Genomic DNA, 18,518 nt, shown 5'->3' with positions numbered 1-18,518 from the left:
TCTTTGTTGGTCCTATAGGGAATAAAGAACATCTAAAGACCATTTTATATAGTCTGCTTTGACAAACTAATGCTACACCATTTACGTGGCCTTTAAGAAATGAACATTTGGGTGTTCACTAAAATACACTATGTACAATGACCTGAGCTGTTAGCATTGATACAAAACTGATTACTATGTTGCTGTTACAATAACCATTAGCTCAAATTATTGCTATCATCACTACTATCGTTACTATTATGCCTCAAATCCTAGGCCAAGGGATTTTGAAGTTTCCCATGATGCCTTAATTTGCTTTTTTTTATAGGCTGCTTGGTTTTATTTAAACCTCACACTTCACCTGAAAAGGTAGGTCAGTTTTTCTCTCTACTGCCAATATTTCGACACGTGCATTAAAAATCTAATATAAACATTAGTTCAGGATTTCAAAGTGGAGCTTTGTAAAACACTTGATAGAATATTCTTTTTGAAGTTCTTCTGCTCCCTCGAGTGATGCTTTACCTTTAATTGCTCCAAAGGCAAATTTTCATTTTCATTTGAGCGCAGTGTGCAAGTGCTGACCTGATGTGGAAGAACTCTGTAAATAACTGCTCTGACATTTACAACTCCATAATACATTTCAGTTATTTTTCGACATGGTGCAGTTTTACATTTTGAAATTCAATCTTTCCCTTTTGCTGTATAAAATGAAACGAGAATGAGTTCCATAAATATCATGAATTTAAAAGATGTAAAAATCATATTAAATCATTTGCACGTACTTATAACCCATAATTATTCTTATTAAAAAAAAGATGTACAGTGTATAATGTCAATGACTTTATATTTTTCATTTTACTAGAGGCTTTTAATTTTGTGTGTATGAGTCAAATATACTCTAATTCATCTTTTGGACACTGATTATTCATTTCAGTCCTTGTTTGCAAAAGGAGAGTGGCATTTCTATCCACATTATCTGTGAATTCGGGTTGATGCATTTCGTTCTTTCGCCACTGTGAAAGACACACTAGAACAAAGTAACTCCTTAGGTCCATAAATAATAAAAAATGCCACAATCTGTCAAGACTATGATGCAATAAGATCAATAAATTACATTACCATTAATTCAGAAAGTTTTACTGTATTTGATAATGACATCTCACCTGTTCCACCACAGTCACAGTTCCAGGAGCCATAGCAACTACTGAGGCGACAGCAGTGTCATGATTCTCTGAGCCAAGCTCAATTATTTGTTGAAGAATATTAACTGCCGTGGGATCCAATCTCTCTCCTATAGTAAATATCAAACCGAAGCAAGCAATAAGCACAAGAAAGACAAAAACAATAACAGCAACAACTGAAATTCTCGATCTAAAATTAATTTAACTTCTGTAAACGGAACAAAACCCAAAGAAGATCAATTGAACATGGCTGAAAACCTAATGATACAAAATAATGTAAAAAATGAGAATGCAGCATTTTGATTTATATAATATTCACTATTAAAAAAATGCTCAAAGGTGTAGATCCCAAATAAAACAAAAGGAAGAGAATGAGAACGCTCACGGGATGATTCCAAAACTTTCCTGCTTAATTATAACATTTCATTTGATGAAGTCCAAGGTATTTTTTTGTAAACTAGGTAATTGAAAAAGAAACTCTATTTCATTTCTCTTTTGCATTTTCTGCCTGATTGTACAAACATCAGGAAAGAGCTAATAAACTGTACTGTCACAAACTCCTCCCTGGTATTTGCTTTTACTCACCATTTTCAGTGTTGTACCGCAGATCCTGGAGTGCTGCTACAGCAGCCTCAGTTCCCTGGAGATCTTCAGTCTCTGTAATATGGAGATATTGGGTAGATGGCTCATCCAAGGAGGATTCTACAACCTGCTGAAAGATACACATTTTGAATTCTGTGCCTTTGGGCTATGCAGTAATCTATTTATAAAACAATAAAAAAACAACGTTAAAACTTGAAAAAGAAAAGGCTATGGCAGTTCCTTATCTTCTTTTGCTTTAGAAGTTTAGTAAATACTCCTCGTGCTATTGTATTTTGTTTCTGATTCTTTAGGGGAGATCCTGTACTAAGAATAAGCAGCCAAGTGCCTGGAGGCCCATATTTAAAAGCCAGTAATATTAGAAACAATATACTGCAACAGTTTTAGCAAGTAATTATGACAACATTTGTAGCAGTTACAGCAATTTGAATGACAGAGGATAAGGGAGATTAATTTTAGTGGGACAATATGACTAGAAAAGATGAAAGGTGATGGGGAAGCAGTTTATATTGGAGATTCCACTTCTGTGACTGCAAAAAATAAATGGAATTGTGAACTGGTTTGTAAGAAAGAATCAAAACTGAACAACTGGAACCCCGTTTAGCCTATAATACAACCAGATTTGCATGTGTAAAAGAAGAGGTTATATCATTGGTTGATTTCAGTTTTCTTCACCTAGAGTTATACAGGCCAAATGAGATCATTACTGCTAAAACTGAAACGGAAATGACAAAAATGATTGATACTGTGAATCACTGCTTTCGTAGCCAGCTTGTCAAAACACCAACAGAGGCAAGTGCGTGCATTAATTTGATCTTCACAAATATCCCAGATGGATTAATAAGCATAGAAGAGACACATTAGGAAACTGTGAGACCAGAATATGATCTTGTATCATCTAATCTTTCAATAAGCTGACAATGACTTTCAATAAGCTTAAAGCATACCATGTAAACAGAAGCCCTTTCAATGATGTTGATATCAACCTAAACTGTTTCAGAAACTTCACTCATGCATGGTGACAAGGGCATAGTATAAAAATATTTTACACTGAAAAGGACTATGTTTATTATCTATAGTCATAAGTAACCAAACAATGTCCTTAGAGGCAGCTTTTTGAGTCACCTTACCTCCCACTGATTTCCATCAGTCTCCACAAGCTTAAGACCATGCTTGTTTTTAAGATGTCTATTCATCTCCCATTTCGTGCCATAAACAAAGTTACAGACAGGACACTTGACACCTCCTGGAAGTAAAAATACGAAACAAATTTGGGGCAGGTTAGATGTTTTACAACTGAAAGGAAAACGGAATTCTTTACATTAAAGTACATGAGTATCAATAGAAATATAATGTGGAAGTAAAATCAATGTTATGATTTTTGATTTGCTGATCTTTTGTTGCTCTCAGGTTTTAATTGAATGACTTGATTTGTCCTTTTGTCCCCCAAACTCTTTCACAATTAACCAGGACTGCATTTCTGTTAAAGCCTCTTGTATGTAATATCAGAGTACAGAACGTATGTCTCTATACTACTGTTTAAAAACAGTATTTTATTGATAATAAGAATAATTAATTGCATTTATATTGTTTTTTTAATTCCAAAGTGCTCTTCACACGCGGAGGGGATGCAATTAATTCACCAGTGAAAAAAACATGACAGCCTTTATGCACCAGCTGTCCCACTGCACAGATCAGGCACAGGATGGACAGAAGTGAAGTCTCACCAAATAAAGAAGGGGGAACTTTAGATTGGTTAGTGAGGAATTTAGCTAGGACATTGGGATGAACACTACTAGTCTTACTAACATTGCCACAGGATCTTTAACAAGCAAGTAGTCATAGTATAGGCTTAACGTCTCATCTAAAAAACACCATCTTATTCAGTGTCAATCAGCATATTAAGATATTGTTTTGACAATTATGTTCCAAAGGGGAAAGAAGATGTACTACTGTAGTACACCGACAGCAGGGATATTAAAATTATTTATCTATAAGTCATGCTGTCATTTTAAACTGCAGGTAAATCAGAGTTTTACATGCAGCATACAGTATATCTCTTGTGTATTATAGGTAAGCTGTGAAAATTCAAGTCCACAACCCACTGCTGTCTAAGCATTCTAGGCACCAGACTTATCTAATGTGAATTACAGTTTCATCTTATACTATACATCAGAAGATTTGAACAGAGATAACATCAATAATTGTAATTTAATCTTTAAGGCATCAGATATGCACTTTTTTATTATAATTACCATAGCTACTGTATGTACATTGTGATAAAACAATTTTTCTTTTAAAACATCTTCAAGTGTCTTTAATCTGCAGACAAAATATTTCCGTAAAAAAATCCAAGTACGAGATATAAATCTGGCAAAAGAGTATTATAAAAATAGACACTACACAGTGCATCATCTATCAGAATTCAAAACAGCTGTACACTTTCAGAGGCTCTTGGCTCCTCTTTAATCTTTCTGAACTCACAGCTGCCAGCTGTTAAGTCCTTTTGGCATTTTAAAATTAACAATAAATTTTGCTGCAGTCGTAATCTGCCAAACAAAATAAATGCACTTAACCATTCACTGAAATGATTGTCTTAAAACACTACTTATTTCAAAACTCCAAACCACAACTTAACTGTAGTATTCTTTAGAAAAATATTATCCATTAGAAAGGGGAAGACAGAAATGACATTGCATTGTCAATTAGCGATGCTGTCAGAATCTGGCATCCAACTGGCTTAAGATGACTGACCTTGTGTGCTTTACAATGATAACCAGAAGTGCACCAAAGCATTTCAAAACCACCTTAAATTTAGCCTACTCAGGATCAGCTTTATTCCATTGTTGTAATTGCTTTCCCTGAACATACAGAAAAGATTGGGTCCCTTATATGAAACTGCGAATACTATAATGATTGCCTGCTGGCATTAACAATGTTTATGTTATATATCGTGTACTGTTTGAGTCACATGAAGTAATTGATAGGGAAGTGATTTTTCATTAAACAGCCTATTATAATTCTCAGAATAGGTCCCTGAAATGAGATCAAGAAGGGGAAATCTAAAGAAAGAAAATGCAACTTGTATGCATTAGATATTTATGTGTTAGCACTGAAACTAAATGCATTTTAATAAATTGTCATAGATCTCTCTAGTTGACAGTAAAAGACATTTTAAATTATTTATTGTATTGTAGGCAATCATTCCATTCATTTCACAATTTTGCTTTACTTTGTGCATAAAGCCCAGCTAAAACTGAGATCAATATGAGGGGCCAGGCTAGACCTAAAACTCTCCAGCATAAACAAAAATTATAGATTAGAAAGGATTGATTAAGCGATTTAAAGCTTTAAACTCAAAATGTATGAGGAACCTACAAAAATGGAAATGATATCCATATGAATAATTACATGATTCAGGAAACATCTCACAAAAATGCATAAGTGTGTGGAAGCAATTGCTAGGCAATGGTTTGAAAACTGATCAAAGAAACAGAGTTCAGACTTTCTTGGACCAAAATGTTGTGTTAATGCCCTGATATCCATCCGTCCCACTAACTAGCAGCACCAAAATTATTTAAATGACGTGTTTATGTAGCTTTGTCAAAAAGATAGGAGGACGCAAGATATGTTCATCTGTTGTATCTAACAATAAACACCTTTATTACAAGAATTAAAGCATTATTTTTTTGTGAATTTTGGGATTGGTTATATTCCCTTTTCTTTACATTTAAAACCAAGTTCAAACTGAAGCTTTTGATACTTGAAGAATGCATATGATGTTCCTACTTTGATGTGCACTGCCAAACTCAGCATGTGCACATTCCTTCTCATTCAGCAAATCTGGGCAGTATGCAGAGAGACACCAGTGCAAATTGATGACAAAGGCAACTTTCATGGATAACCAAAAACCTCATGCACATTACTTATCAAAACAACAATTAGATTAGAGGATATCAGCCACTCATTGTCAAGTGCTCCTGGGTAATTCTATATTGACAAGGCCACTTTATCACAGTAGCTCTGGGGTAATTCTGCCTTGACACTGGGAACTGCCAGGCCCTGGAAGTGGCACAACCTGGATTTCATCCTACAGTCACTTTTTGACACAGGTTGCAAATTAATCCACTTATTCTGCAACCTGTATCAAACAGTGTACCACTTAGTTGGATGTATTGGAAAGAGATCTGTATATAAATCATTCTAATGGCAAAAAGAGAGCAATTTCTGACTAAAAATACACATTTTTCAAAGACATAAACAATCTATTCTCCATCTCTTTCAATACTAAATATAATTGGTGATGTTACTGACAGTAACCCTGAAATGTATCACCTACTGAAAGGATTATTTGACCTCACAATCAAGCCAGATCAGGGATTTTCTAGCTGGAGTCCACATAAAAAATAGAATACAAATAGTGAACAGAAGTTTTTTCTTGATGAAAACAAAGAAAAGGCAATACAAGAGTCTCACAGGTTCCATATACTGAAAAAAGGACGTCTTTCTGGTTAATGCCAAACTTAAAAAGAAATGGAAAGCAATGAAAACAATTATATGAAGTAAACTGAAGGATCAATTTTGTGGAAACAATATCAGAGAAAATAGGCAGCATAGTTTAGAAAATATACATCTTGCCTTATCAATTTGTTAGAGGTCACTGAACAATCAATACCAATAATGGACACACATGTAGAGCATTGGTTATTAAAAAGAAAATAGACAGGTCCAGATAAGAGATGAATACTCAATCTGGGTTGATGTAATTTGTAGATTACTACAGGGATCTGTACTAGGACTATGCTTTTCAAAATGTATATTAATGATCTAAATTCCAGAATGATAGATGATAATAAATTATGAGAATTGTAGGAGAATTAGAAAACACTATAAAAGCAACAAATGCAAATAAGAAAATATTTGATGCAAATAATGACTGGGAAAACACATAGCAGATGACGTTTAATGTAAGCAAGTGCTTACAAATGTTCTGTAAAACCAGAACAGGGGGGACTTTCTTACCCACAGATTAAAGATGGGAGTATGGAACCAGCCATGCTGTTAATACCCCAGTGTCTTTCAAGATATGGCTAGATGAGAGTCTTGGATTAATAATACTAACTACCACACAAGCTAGATTGGGCTGAATGGGCTCCTCTCATTTCTAACCCTTCTTATGTTCTAAAAATACCCTTTAAAAAGAGACAAATTGTTTTAAAGCTTGACATGTAAATTGATACTGTAATAGCTTAACTTCATGGGTAAATTATAATTAATTAAATATCATTCAGCTTTCTTTTCCATTCATTTAAATGCAAATAGTTTTGAGAGCATAATTAAAACTACTGCTGACTGAAATATCATCTCTCCCAAGTGAAATATAGACATATCAAGACTTCGAGCTTGTTGCTGCTAAATGGGAAAACATAGCATTCAGGAATATTTCAAGTGTTTTTCAACCTGTGGCATTCATTGCTTGTTACGTAAGAAGAGTGGGTTCATTTTTAAATGATTAATATTTTATGAAGATTGTACTAATAAATCACTAAATAATCAACATGAGAGCAAACATTCAGGAAGCAGCTAAAGGCATTTTATTTTATATTATGGCATGAAACATACATAATACACACAAAAAACATATCAGTAGTCAGTATCAGTAGTACAGATGTAACGTCAAATTCAGGGATGCAATACACAATCTTAACTAAAAGTTAAGGACAAAAGGAGAAGTCTGTATGGAAATCCATGCAGTATGTTGAACACTGATTAAAAAACCTACCTTGTTGAAGCAGCATATCTGCAGCTGGAGTACCCAAGCCTGCGTTTGTGTATTGTTCATTGGGATGCTTTTTGTTGTAGTGCCTTTTCAGGGATCCAGACATGTTGCAAGAATAGTGGCAGTGTGCACATCGGAAAGGCTAGAAATGAATCATGAAAAAATCATATTTGGTGATCAGTTATTTCCTTTGAGTTGTAAGAGCCGAACACACAAATGCACACCAGCTATCCAGGCACTTGTATCAAATAATTTTCATTAACGTGATTTCTGCTGACACAGACGCAATGCAACATATTGGGATAACCTTGTAATAAATTCATGGCTCCTTCTACATACCAATGTGGCAATGAGTAAGGTTAAAGTCAAGTGTTCGGAGTGGGTTTTGATACACACAGATAGATTCTAGGTACTGTAAGTGTTGTGTTTTTTGCACCAGATAATTGACTAGTTGAAACCAATAACAACAGAGGTGAAGACTACTGCAAAGGTTTCAGTTAATTTTGGACCCTGCTCCTCCTGGTTTTTATCTCTCATTTTTAACCCAATTCGGAACAATCTTAAAGTGAAAGAAAAGGAGGAATGAAGCCCATAACATAGCATAGCAGCCAAATCAAACATTTCAATTTTTCAGACCCCCTCAATTGATTGTAACTTAACCATCCAGTACTCTGATCTTGCCAAGCAAATGCCATAAATATCATAAACACTCTCATACATCATACAGTACATCCTGTATGTTATGCAAGTAAGACATAATTTCACTCCCTTTTAATCTCAACAGTAAAATAAATGCTAAATGCTCAGTGTGAAAAATGCAAGAGGAAATAGGCTCTGCAGTATAAATGCAAAATCTAATTCAAGACAAAATTCCTGCTGAAGTGTTTCTGCTGAAGGCACCATTAGGCATGTTACTTCAACAAGGAAATTAATGGACAAATCCTAGGCTGCCAACTGTTCATAAATTTCCAGACAGCCTGTAAAATATGTCCAAATTTCATTTTTGAGAACTCCTAAATTACAAAAAATGAACTTTGTTTTACGAAAAGTTCATGTTTTAATGAGCCATTTCTTTTTAGATGTTGCATTTGGTGCTTGTAACATAGCTAACATGGCCAGAACTACAGCAAGTAAGCTGCCACCCACACTCTGGAAGCATACATTCCACAAGGTCAATCCACCTTCCCCCTTAATGAAAGGTTTTTCATTAAAATGTGTTATTTATCCCACGACCTTTCAAATGTAAAAGTATATGGTTTGTTTTTGGATACAAACTGTACAAAGAACATAAGCAAAATCTATTTTAAACATCGTAATGTGAGAACAAAAGCCATACTATTTAGTATGAAAGGAGATTTGAAGCCTCAATTCTTGACACTTTCCAATTGAAAAACGATTTGTTCGCTTTCTAGCTCTCATCTAAAGATGCACTTGTTGGAAAGCTCGCGAAGGAGAACACAATAATTGTGATTTGTGCAGAAATCTTTGTGTGTCCTTGGGCTAGCACCAAGCAATTCAATGACGAATTCATGCAACCTTATGTATTAACGCAAGAAGCAATATAACAATGAAGAACCCAAGCGGACTAAGATGAAATAAAATGCGGTTTCTAAACTGGCTATTATTTTTATGTTATGGACTTTCTTCCTCCTTTACTTTCACTTTAATTTGTTTTCATCACAAATAAAAAAAAGTACATTACCAAGCAGTCCAAGGCTGGCATTTTTCACATTTTTCACAATTATGCCACAGACTGTTTCAGTCATCTCGGTTTTCTCAACCAGATTATCGCTTAACATCTCTCAGATGCCAAAAACCATATTAGCTAATCACTCTTCATGACTGACAACTGGAAATTACTGTATGACTGATACGTCCTGGATTCTGCGCAGACTGTCACTGAATATTTGGAAATCCTTGCACCATTCTGACAAAAAAAAATTCTTTCCAGCGTAAATTCCGAACCAAGCAAAATCAACACAAAAAAACACAGTAAAAGTAGGAACTGTAAAAAATAACATTTTGTATCAGACAGAGAGATCTTAAAAGTAAGACCTTTCAGGAGTCTGGTGAATCTTTAAAAGCACAAGGCCACTCAGTGATATGGATATTAAGGAACTCTTGTGATATCACAATGCTTGTGAGGAAGGACAACTTTACATCTAATTTCCACTTCTCATACAAATAATGTGGTTGTGGAAAAATAGTGATTTGAAAAAAAAGTAGTTTCCACCTCCATAGTACTCTGGAAAAGAAAGAACTAATAAATATCCCTAATATATAATAGATCTATCATTCCTTACTCTTTTTCAAACATTGATAGATTTTGTTTTCCTTTTTCATGTCTGCAACATGTCTCCTGTTACCTTAAATGAGGCGTGTTGTTCCATGTGGCGCAGAAGCTGGGGCTTCTGAGCTGCTGTATATTCACACACAGTGCATTTAAACTGCCGGCCTGCAGAAAGGAAATGAAGGTTGATCAAAAGATAATTTTCTCAAAAATATGCAAAGTCCCACTTGCACACTGAAGGCAGATGGGTGAGGGTAACTGGATAATGAGAGTCCAGGCGACAGAGGTGAAGCGATCATCAGGCTTTTTTTTTTTCAGTTGAAGTTAAAGCATCATACAGCAGCATAAGGGGGAGAAAAAGTTGTATTTTCTCTCTTTTTTTCCTTCTCTGCCTGTTTCCCCTGGCAGAGGTCTCTCTTTATAGCCAGATAACAGAAGTTGCAATTCTCATTCCCAGTCAGCCCCCTGTTCCAGCAGACGGAGGACTTTCCTTTCTTGCCTTTCAGTTATCAAAAACCCAATTTGCAGTGACCCGCAGTCTACGCATTATGTCTGAATCTCAAGGACATATTGTTAACAAAAGAAGTGGTTTGAACATAAATAACTATTTACAGATGCAAGGTCATTGGTGCTTTGAGTACAGGCATAAGGTTACAAGTGTGATAATTACAATAATTCTGAGATTATCATGTTATATAATATATATAAACAATTACTCAATATAATGGATTTAATACTGTATATAATGTACCAACATATACAATACCGTATGTAATGCTAGTTGAAAGCTTTGGAACCCTTAGAACTTGAGAGGCAAAAACAAAATGCCAGTATGCCACATTGTCTGAAATAAAAACATATGGGAGGGGGTCTTCAAAAATAGCATTACAATAAATCTCTATTACACAAATAACAGTTGCTATGTATGTATTAAAACAGGGAAGATGTGACCTGAGAATTTAAGAAGTAAAAGTCTGATAATGTATCAATATGATCAAAGATTAGCCTTTCAATTTTCATAAAACAAAAAGAAACAGCCAATCAAATCTCTACTGTTTAATACAATTGTATTAGGAAATCACTTTGAGGATATTACTTTAATTCTGATAATGAACATCCGACGATGCCAAACACAAAGCTATATATCAATCTGCTCTTTCTCACTGGAACTATCGGTAATGAATGTTTGCATGCCACCAAAAGCACTTAAAGTAATTCTTGTACTTTGTTGTATTAAGAAATTATACTAAACGGAAAACCTAAGACGAAACGTCATGAGGCTTCAGTTTTATATTTCAAGCCAGACTGAAGTCTTACCACACAGCAAAAGCAAATAATATTAGTCTGTCAGCTTTCCCCCCTGTCTGCTATTCAACTGGAATAAAAAGCTCAAATACTTGTTTCCTTTTAAATACTATTTCTCACTAATGGAACTTTTTTGCTGTCATTGTGAATTCTACACCTTTTCAAAAAATCATTAAAGCATTTGCGATTTAATCTATCCCACTTGATTTTTTAAATAAAATAGTTTCCTTACAAAAAAAACTTTTCTGGAATTGGACACCATTCATTTGGAGGTTAATAGATGTAAAGAGATGCTTGCAATCTTCCAGATAATTGCTTTACTCAATTGCAGGTCACACACCTGCGGTTTTCAAAATGTCCTAATAAAGGCCCTCTGATAGACTATGTATCAGCGCTGTTAATATTCCCACGCACTAGTCCAGAAATATCATCATTGTGCCAGTCTTGATCCCATTAGTTTTATGATAATTGGGCACATCCATGAAGAGTGTGGGGGTCAGAAGGGGATCAACTACTCTCATGCACTTGCTAATGGATTTCAAACGCCAAGACCCCAGTCACAGTGTGAAGGCAAAGTGCCAGATTTATAAACAGTAACTTTTTTCTTCCCCTGTGTAATAGCTGTAAAGTGAATTCCTGGGTGAGGATAATTGACTGCCAAGAGATAATCTTACACTGTAATATCCCACAGGAATTAGAAGGCAAAGGTACTGCAAAAAGGTACTGTACGTGGCAATTGGCTGTCTAGCATCTAGACATGAGCCTTTCTCAATGATAAAGGAGACATCATTTAATCTTATAATATAAAAAATAGAAATTTAAAAGCATGGTCATATGTAAGGGTTAAACATTTGCACTTCTCATGCTTAATTTACATGAATATCCATAAACATATCCTGCTGAAAGTGGAAGTCTCTAATGTAAATAGCAGAGAACCGAGAACTTTTTTGACATCCTTATCCGTTGGCACCTAACTTATAAAGTAAACAGCTCCTGTTGTGCACATTTAAGCACTGTTGTTTTACTTCTTCACTGAAGTTAGCATTCATTGTATTTGTTACATGAGGATTATCTCAACATCCTTTTACAGAATAAGAAAAGAAGTAGGTTTAAAACGTACTTTTCTATCTACAGTGCACTACTTACTGCAATCAATGAATCATGCATTGTAATTAATATTAAGTCCTATTATTATGTTACATTTAATGAAAAATAATGTCATGAGAAAACTTCCCAATCCTAGTTTTTATTTTGCTTTTGATCTTTGGAGGTCAATAAAGTGATGCACAATTGTTGGAGATTCCCATCAATAGCCTGACAGGCACAAAGCAGTTTACATTTTATAAAGTGAAGAGATAATTAAGCTTTTTTGGGGGGATAACAATACATTGGACTCCGGTCATGTGATTTCTAAAAAAAACAAATGTGCTCAGTATTTGGTATTTGAGCTGATTAAAAAAAAAGCTGATTAAAATCCTGAATTAATAGCCAGGGGATCAGATAACTGGTATGCAGGTGTAATCTTTGTTTCTGAGAAAATAATAAATCTGACCTATCATCAGAGAAGGATACTTGACTGCAGTAGGCAAAGAAGACACTGCTACCAAAAATGTACAGTACACCACACGTGGTGGTAGGCCTTCCTGTTTCATAAGCAACATTAAAGTTGTGTATTTTTAAGTGTTTCTGTGCACCTTCTTTTCAGTTATGTGAATAATAAAAAATTCATGCCATTTAAAAAACAAAAATTACAGCTAGAAAGAAAGATGCAACAATGCCCTGCCTCAGAAATGAAGAACATTTGTTTGCCTTTGGTATGAATGAAGGCTGGCTGCCTGCAATAGAAGTGACCCAGAAAATGACATTTTCTCATTCAAAATCAGCAGAGTAGTACAGAGCAACCTGGAAATTGCCTCTCTAAGGAATGGACAAAGTTCTGAAAGAGAATGGCGATTAAGCAGCCTAGGACTTCACATCCATCTAATCCATCTCTGTAATTGTTTTCCGAGGCTACAGCACAAGAATGTCCAGGAAGGAACAGAACACTGTAGTCTTCTATTTGCATGCTTGGTGGCTTTTGAGGACTAACATGGACAAGAGAGAAAGAAATGCAGTCTTCTGTGGGCTAAAGGACATCTAGAGTGGCAGCAGAGAGAGACTGTTGGAGTGTTTTACTCAATAATGAATGCCATTTGCCCTTGGAAGACCTGACAGATGATGCTGTGTGTGGAGACATTGATGGGAAGAAAATAATTTTGAGGTCTTGCCACAGCCAGGCTTTTCTCCAGACCTGAGCCCAATATAACATCTGTGAGATCAACTTACGAATGCCATCAACGTGAGCCAAACACAACCACCCAGCTTGCTGCAGCTGCTCAGGAAGAGAGAAAAAGCATCCCACAACAGGGTAGTAACAGGCTGATAAGATCTATTCATAATACAGTAGGTGCAGGATTGTGCTAATGCTCTAGGAAGTAGAACCCAATTTAAGCTGTGAAATGCTTTCACTCACAACAGAAACTGAATTGTTTTTCTTTGTTTTTACTTTTCAGCACAGAATTAACCTATACCTTTTACTTTACAGCTCACATGCTGCTGTAGCTCTGTCCACAACCATTTATATTTAAAACATTTGATTTTATCCATTAAACCTGAGTTACATCCGTTTGGTGCGCAGGACAGTTAGATTGTGCTATATGGATCTTTTTTGTTTTCTGAGGAATAGATTGTTTTTGTATTTAACAGAGATTTAAAAACAACAAAATACTTCTGCCCAAAATAATATTTTATTGTTAAAGCATACTAGGGTTACGCTTGATGTATTCTGAATGTATAAAGAATCGATAGACCAAGGAACTGGACTGGTTCCTCTTCCTGCACTGCTACAAAAAAAGTGGATGCCACTTAAAGGTTTAAATCAATACGAATGCACAGAAAACTACTTGAAGAGGAATAAAGACAAATGTCTCACAACATATGCTGTCATCAGAGTCAGAATAAGTAATCAATTCCATACAGTTCTAAGTAAGTGAAAAATCAATGATAATTAAATAGACTGAAAAGGGATAAACGTGGGACAAACAACAGACTCTGAGCTACTTGATAGAGAGTCTTGATAGCTAATTGTCACATACACATTAATAACATTTTAAGCTTAATAATAAAATACATTTGTATACACAGAAAATGACCATTTTCTTAGTACAGTACTTTAGTAATGAAGTAAAATTGAATATTGCAATTATACAATATTAATGTAACCTTTGTCAGCTTTGTTCAAAGCATTCTCTGTCCTCTCTGTACTGTTTTCATGTGATTGTATATTTGGAGTCTTTATTGTATTTGCTATTTTTTAACAAAATCTTTACAACAAGAAACACAACTTATTTTTCTCCCCATGTGAATAATGACTAAAACACTGAAAAGTAGCAAAGGTGATAAATTGCACAGCAGTCCAACAAACCTTTTCAATAGCCACTGAACTGGCAGCATTATACTTGACTACAAATGAGGGAAGACGTAAGCGGTACTTCAGGCAAATGTTCACAGTGGACTCTTAATGTCTTGAAATTTACAGAATAAGGAATGTTTTTCTTGTCCTTTTCATTTATCAGGATGAATTGCTTTAGACTAGATGCTGTTGCCAGTATTTAGGGAAGACAGAATAAATTCTCTTTCTGTTGAAACCCCCCTCTGCTCTCTTTCATCTCTCCTTTTTGATCAATTTCAATTTGCTGTCCCAGTGGTTCTAAGAAGAGCATATCTAGCAATATAAATAACTTAGTGGAAAGAAGACTTTTAATGCCAGCAGTGTCTGTCTCTATTACAGCAGGATCTATTGGATCAAGAAGCAAACATATTCCCTGTGGAGACTATTTTCTACCCAATTAGAATTTACCTTCCCCACAGATATGTGGCCTGTCTACCCCAACATGCTCACACAAGACTTAATTCCAGTCCTTTGCCTTTTTAGTATACTATTCCTCCTCAGGACTGTGCTGAATTGCTTTGTGAATGATTGCAATGTTTTGTCCTTTCTGACCTCACTTGGTATATTATTCCACACATTTATTATTCTCTGTGGGAAAAGCTGCCTCCGGGCCTCTAGTGTTTTTTTTTATTTTAAGAAATGTACTGTGTTTCACATCTTCAGCACAATTTGTATATTTTAACCTTTTCTCCCTCTTATCATGATGTCTTTTCAATGAAGTGCTCTAGAGCAATTACATATATATATAAAGCAAAAAACCTGCTGCAATATTGGGGATTGAAGATTGTATTTTAAGCCCATGCGTTAAACACACATTTTTATATAACGTGACTTTCTTTATCATCATTGTAAATCAATACTAAGGATCGGAAAATGGATGTCATTTTAGGTTTACCAAAAAGAGCAAAGAAATGTTTTAATTTGGAAAAAAAAGTGGAACAATGGGATTTTTAGTTTATCTGCAACCATTTATAAAACTTCAGTACAGTACTAGACGGCTTACGAACCATATATAGCCACCTAAAATGACATTTATGTTTTGGGAGCCTGAAATAAATCATTCTAGATTTCATTCTTCAAAATATGCAAGATTTAAACATAAAAAGGGCAGCTTGGTGATGCAGAGGTTAGCAATGCTGCCTTGCAGGGCTGGGACCCTGGGTTCAAATTCACCCCTGTGTGATTGAATTAAACGAGACCAGTAGGGAAGACCGTTTTTATTCCAAAAAAGGGAATCTATCCTCTTTCGTAGACTCACCATCAGCTGTGTGCATTAGCTTGTGGCTCTTCAGAGTGCATTTGGATTTGAACTTCTTCCCACACATGTCGCACAGGTGTGTTTTCTCGGTGTTGTGTCGGTTCATGTGGGCCTTGAGGTTGCTCTTGCTACGAGTGGCATAATCACAGAGGGAGCACTTGAAGGGTTTCACTCCTAAGAGGAACGAGAGCACAGGCAAGAGTTCAAATACAGCCCTCATAAAAGCAATTAACCATGACAATATCTGCCATTTCCATTTAGAAAATGTTCACATACCTACTGTGACTGCAATAGTTTAATATTAATAGATAACAAATATTAATCATTATTTAAAAAAGACATTTATTTCTTACAGCTTTATTCATCTTAAAAGAAACAACAGAAAATCAAGAGAAAAGCTACTGATGGTGTGAACAGGCCATTTAAACCATCTGTGCTCATTCCCATGCTGGCTACATTCTTAAATTATGTGGACCTTTTTAAAGGACCAGGTCACTCTATATTTGTACTGTTAGGCTTGTGTGTGTGAGCTTAAAATTAAACAAAGATGCATATGCTGGGGTTTAATTAAGATGTTTAATGTTAAACTCACAAACATATTTATTACAGATGGTAAAAACAAATCTGTTAAAGCTCGACAGAAAAAAAACCTTTGACACAAATGGAGTATGGTTCTTTCATTTTAAAATGTATTTTTGGTTGAGTTAAGAGAGGGTGCTTCGTTATTACAAACATTCCATTTCTAAAGTAAACTGCACAAACTGTACTCATCATATCCTAATGAGATTTCTGAGCATTCCAATCCCATACAACAATTACATATAATGAGATTGCATGACACAAACAATATGGAGCCCCTTCAATGTTCTGTCTTTATCACCACTGTTTAATTTGCAACTGTTGCTTAAAATCTGCTTTAGCAAAGGTACATACAATAGAATAGGAGTAAGATTTTGTCCACAAATTCATCAGGTTTTTGGGTTTCTGTATTTTCCTTAATCCACAAAGCAGGAAATTTCACATTTTAAAGTTGTAAAACCTTATCCCTCGGACCTTATCCCTTGCACTCTAATAATGGCATTCGATGTCTTTTTATCTACAGATGACAATATATCAAGAATCCATTGCTGTTATTTCAGAGCGATATACTTGTCAATTTTTGGAGGAGCTGATTTAAGATCGTTTGAGACTCTTTAAATCAGGAGACTGAGACCGATGTTTGTGCTCTTGATGCAAAGATATGGAACTATCAAAATAAATGTGCTTGACACCCCCTTAGCTGTCTTTGACCTTTTTTTATAAAATGCAAACACAATGGATAACCTTCTCTATCTAGACTAAGAGAATGAAGTATTCAAATAAATTGTTATATTGTATATATTGTATGCAGTATACTACCAAAGGAGTCTTCTTTTCATACAGAAAGGTTTCACTTTCATACACTTGGTTTAGTACTTCACCATGCAACAGTCACTGCACTTTATTTCTTTACACATAACAGCAAAGCTGTAAACTGATTGTTTTCAGAAAATGTACACTTTTAACTTCTATAAAGAGGAAACACATTAATACTACTCTAAACAATGTTTTGCTTGCACCTGAATTTCTCATTGTCATTGTAGCCTCTCTGTCTTAGAACAGACTTCCATCATTGTCTCTAGCCTGAACAATTCCTGATATTAATGTAATTTAAAGCTGACGGAATCTCACACACTAGTGCTCTAATCTCAGTCTCAGCTGAAGGTGAACCTGCTGGAAGTATGGGATGGAATTAGATTGCAAATATGTAACTGGCATGTATAACATGGTACTTTCTGCTTAAGATATTCTTGATGCCTGCAGAGCCCCACTTCAGCCTCACTTCCAAATATTTTTACTGTTTCCAATCCAAAACTGTTCTAGTGATTTTACAGTATGTCATCTTTTTTTTTAACCAGCATACGTAATAAAGATGACATACTGTAAGTAAAAGTTTATTCAGAACACACAAAAAGTCGAAGATGGATAATCTATTACAATATATCGTTGCAGACTGTGTCTGAAAACATTTTACAACCTTTCCCATGCCATTTAAGACCTCATGTTAACAGGGTCAAATAATAGTTTTAAAGGTTAAATGTCATCAGTAGGGAATTTTAAGTCCTGTAATTATGAAAACTGGTAATTCCAATAAAGTACTAATACTACCCTGACTCTGACTCATATGCTGCCTGGGATACACTGATCTCAATATCAGGGGATATGCTTCACACTTTGTGATTGTCAGCACTAGGTGCTATATTAAAATGACAGGAAGGTGTCTGGATTTGTCACCAATCACTGTACAACACACATTTCTTCACATACACATTCATAAAGAGATTATGTAATTCTCAATACCTCATTCTAATTTTCAAGCAGGTATTCAAATGAACTTAAAACATCAAGGTCATTTTGATTCTCCCCCCAATTAATAATGTCCTTTAGGAAACAAGACTGTAGCAATAACTGAATAAACAATGAGCTGATTATGCCAGGTTCAAAGCCCTGTCTCTCAAACTGCTGTTCCTTCACTTTGCTGTCCTGCTTACCCATCAAAACATTTCTACAAATCCATTTTTCGGCTCACACATCAGAAAAAAAAACACTTCGGTATG

The 18,518-nt window shown here is 35.1% G+C and overlaps 1 protein-coding gene across 3 annotated transcripts in view; it reads right to left on the bottom strand.

Annotated features, from left to right (window-relative positions):
* Window positions 1-18,518, bottom strand: part of zfat (zinc finger and AT hook domain containing) — a 55,972-nt gene that overhangs the window by 1,661 nt on the left and 35,793 nt on the right. For 2 of the 3 annotated variants that reach the window (XM_015357100.2, XM_015357101.2), the window contains exons 10-15: window positions 15,883-16,056; window positions 9,906-9,994; window positions 7,543-7,681; window positions 2,891-3,006; window positions 1,746-1,872; window positions 1,143-1,270 (exon numbers count right to left, since the gene is read on the bottom strand). In XM_015357100.2, the coding sequence (XP_015212586.1) occupies window positions 1,143-1,270; window positions 1,746-1,872; window positions 2,891-3,006; window positions 7,543-7,681; window positions 9,906-9,994; window positions 15,883-16,056 (773 nt within the window). The remainder of the gene's footprint in view (window positions 1-1,142; window positions 1,271-1,745; window positions 1,873-2,890; window positions 3,007-7,542; window positions 7,682-9,905; window positions 9,995-15,882; window positions 16,057-18,518) is intronic. The other variant, XM_006635654.3, reaches the window with a different exon arrangement.

The sequence above is a fragment of the Lepisosteus oculatus genome, chromosome 10, assembly GCF_040954835.1.
Source record: "Lepisosteus oculatus isolate fLepOcu1 chromosome 10, fLepOcu1.hap2, whole genome shotgun sequence".
Lineage (NCBI taxonomy): Eukaryota > Metazoa > Chordata > Actinopteri > Semionotiformes > Lepisosteidae > Lepisosteus > Lepisosteus oculatus.
The sequence above is the reverse complement of the archived record's forward strand: the minus strand, read 5'-3'. Positions and strand labels throughout refer to the sequence as shown.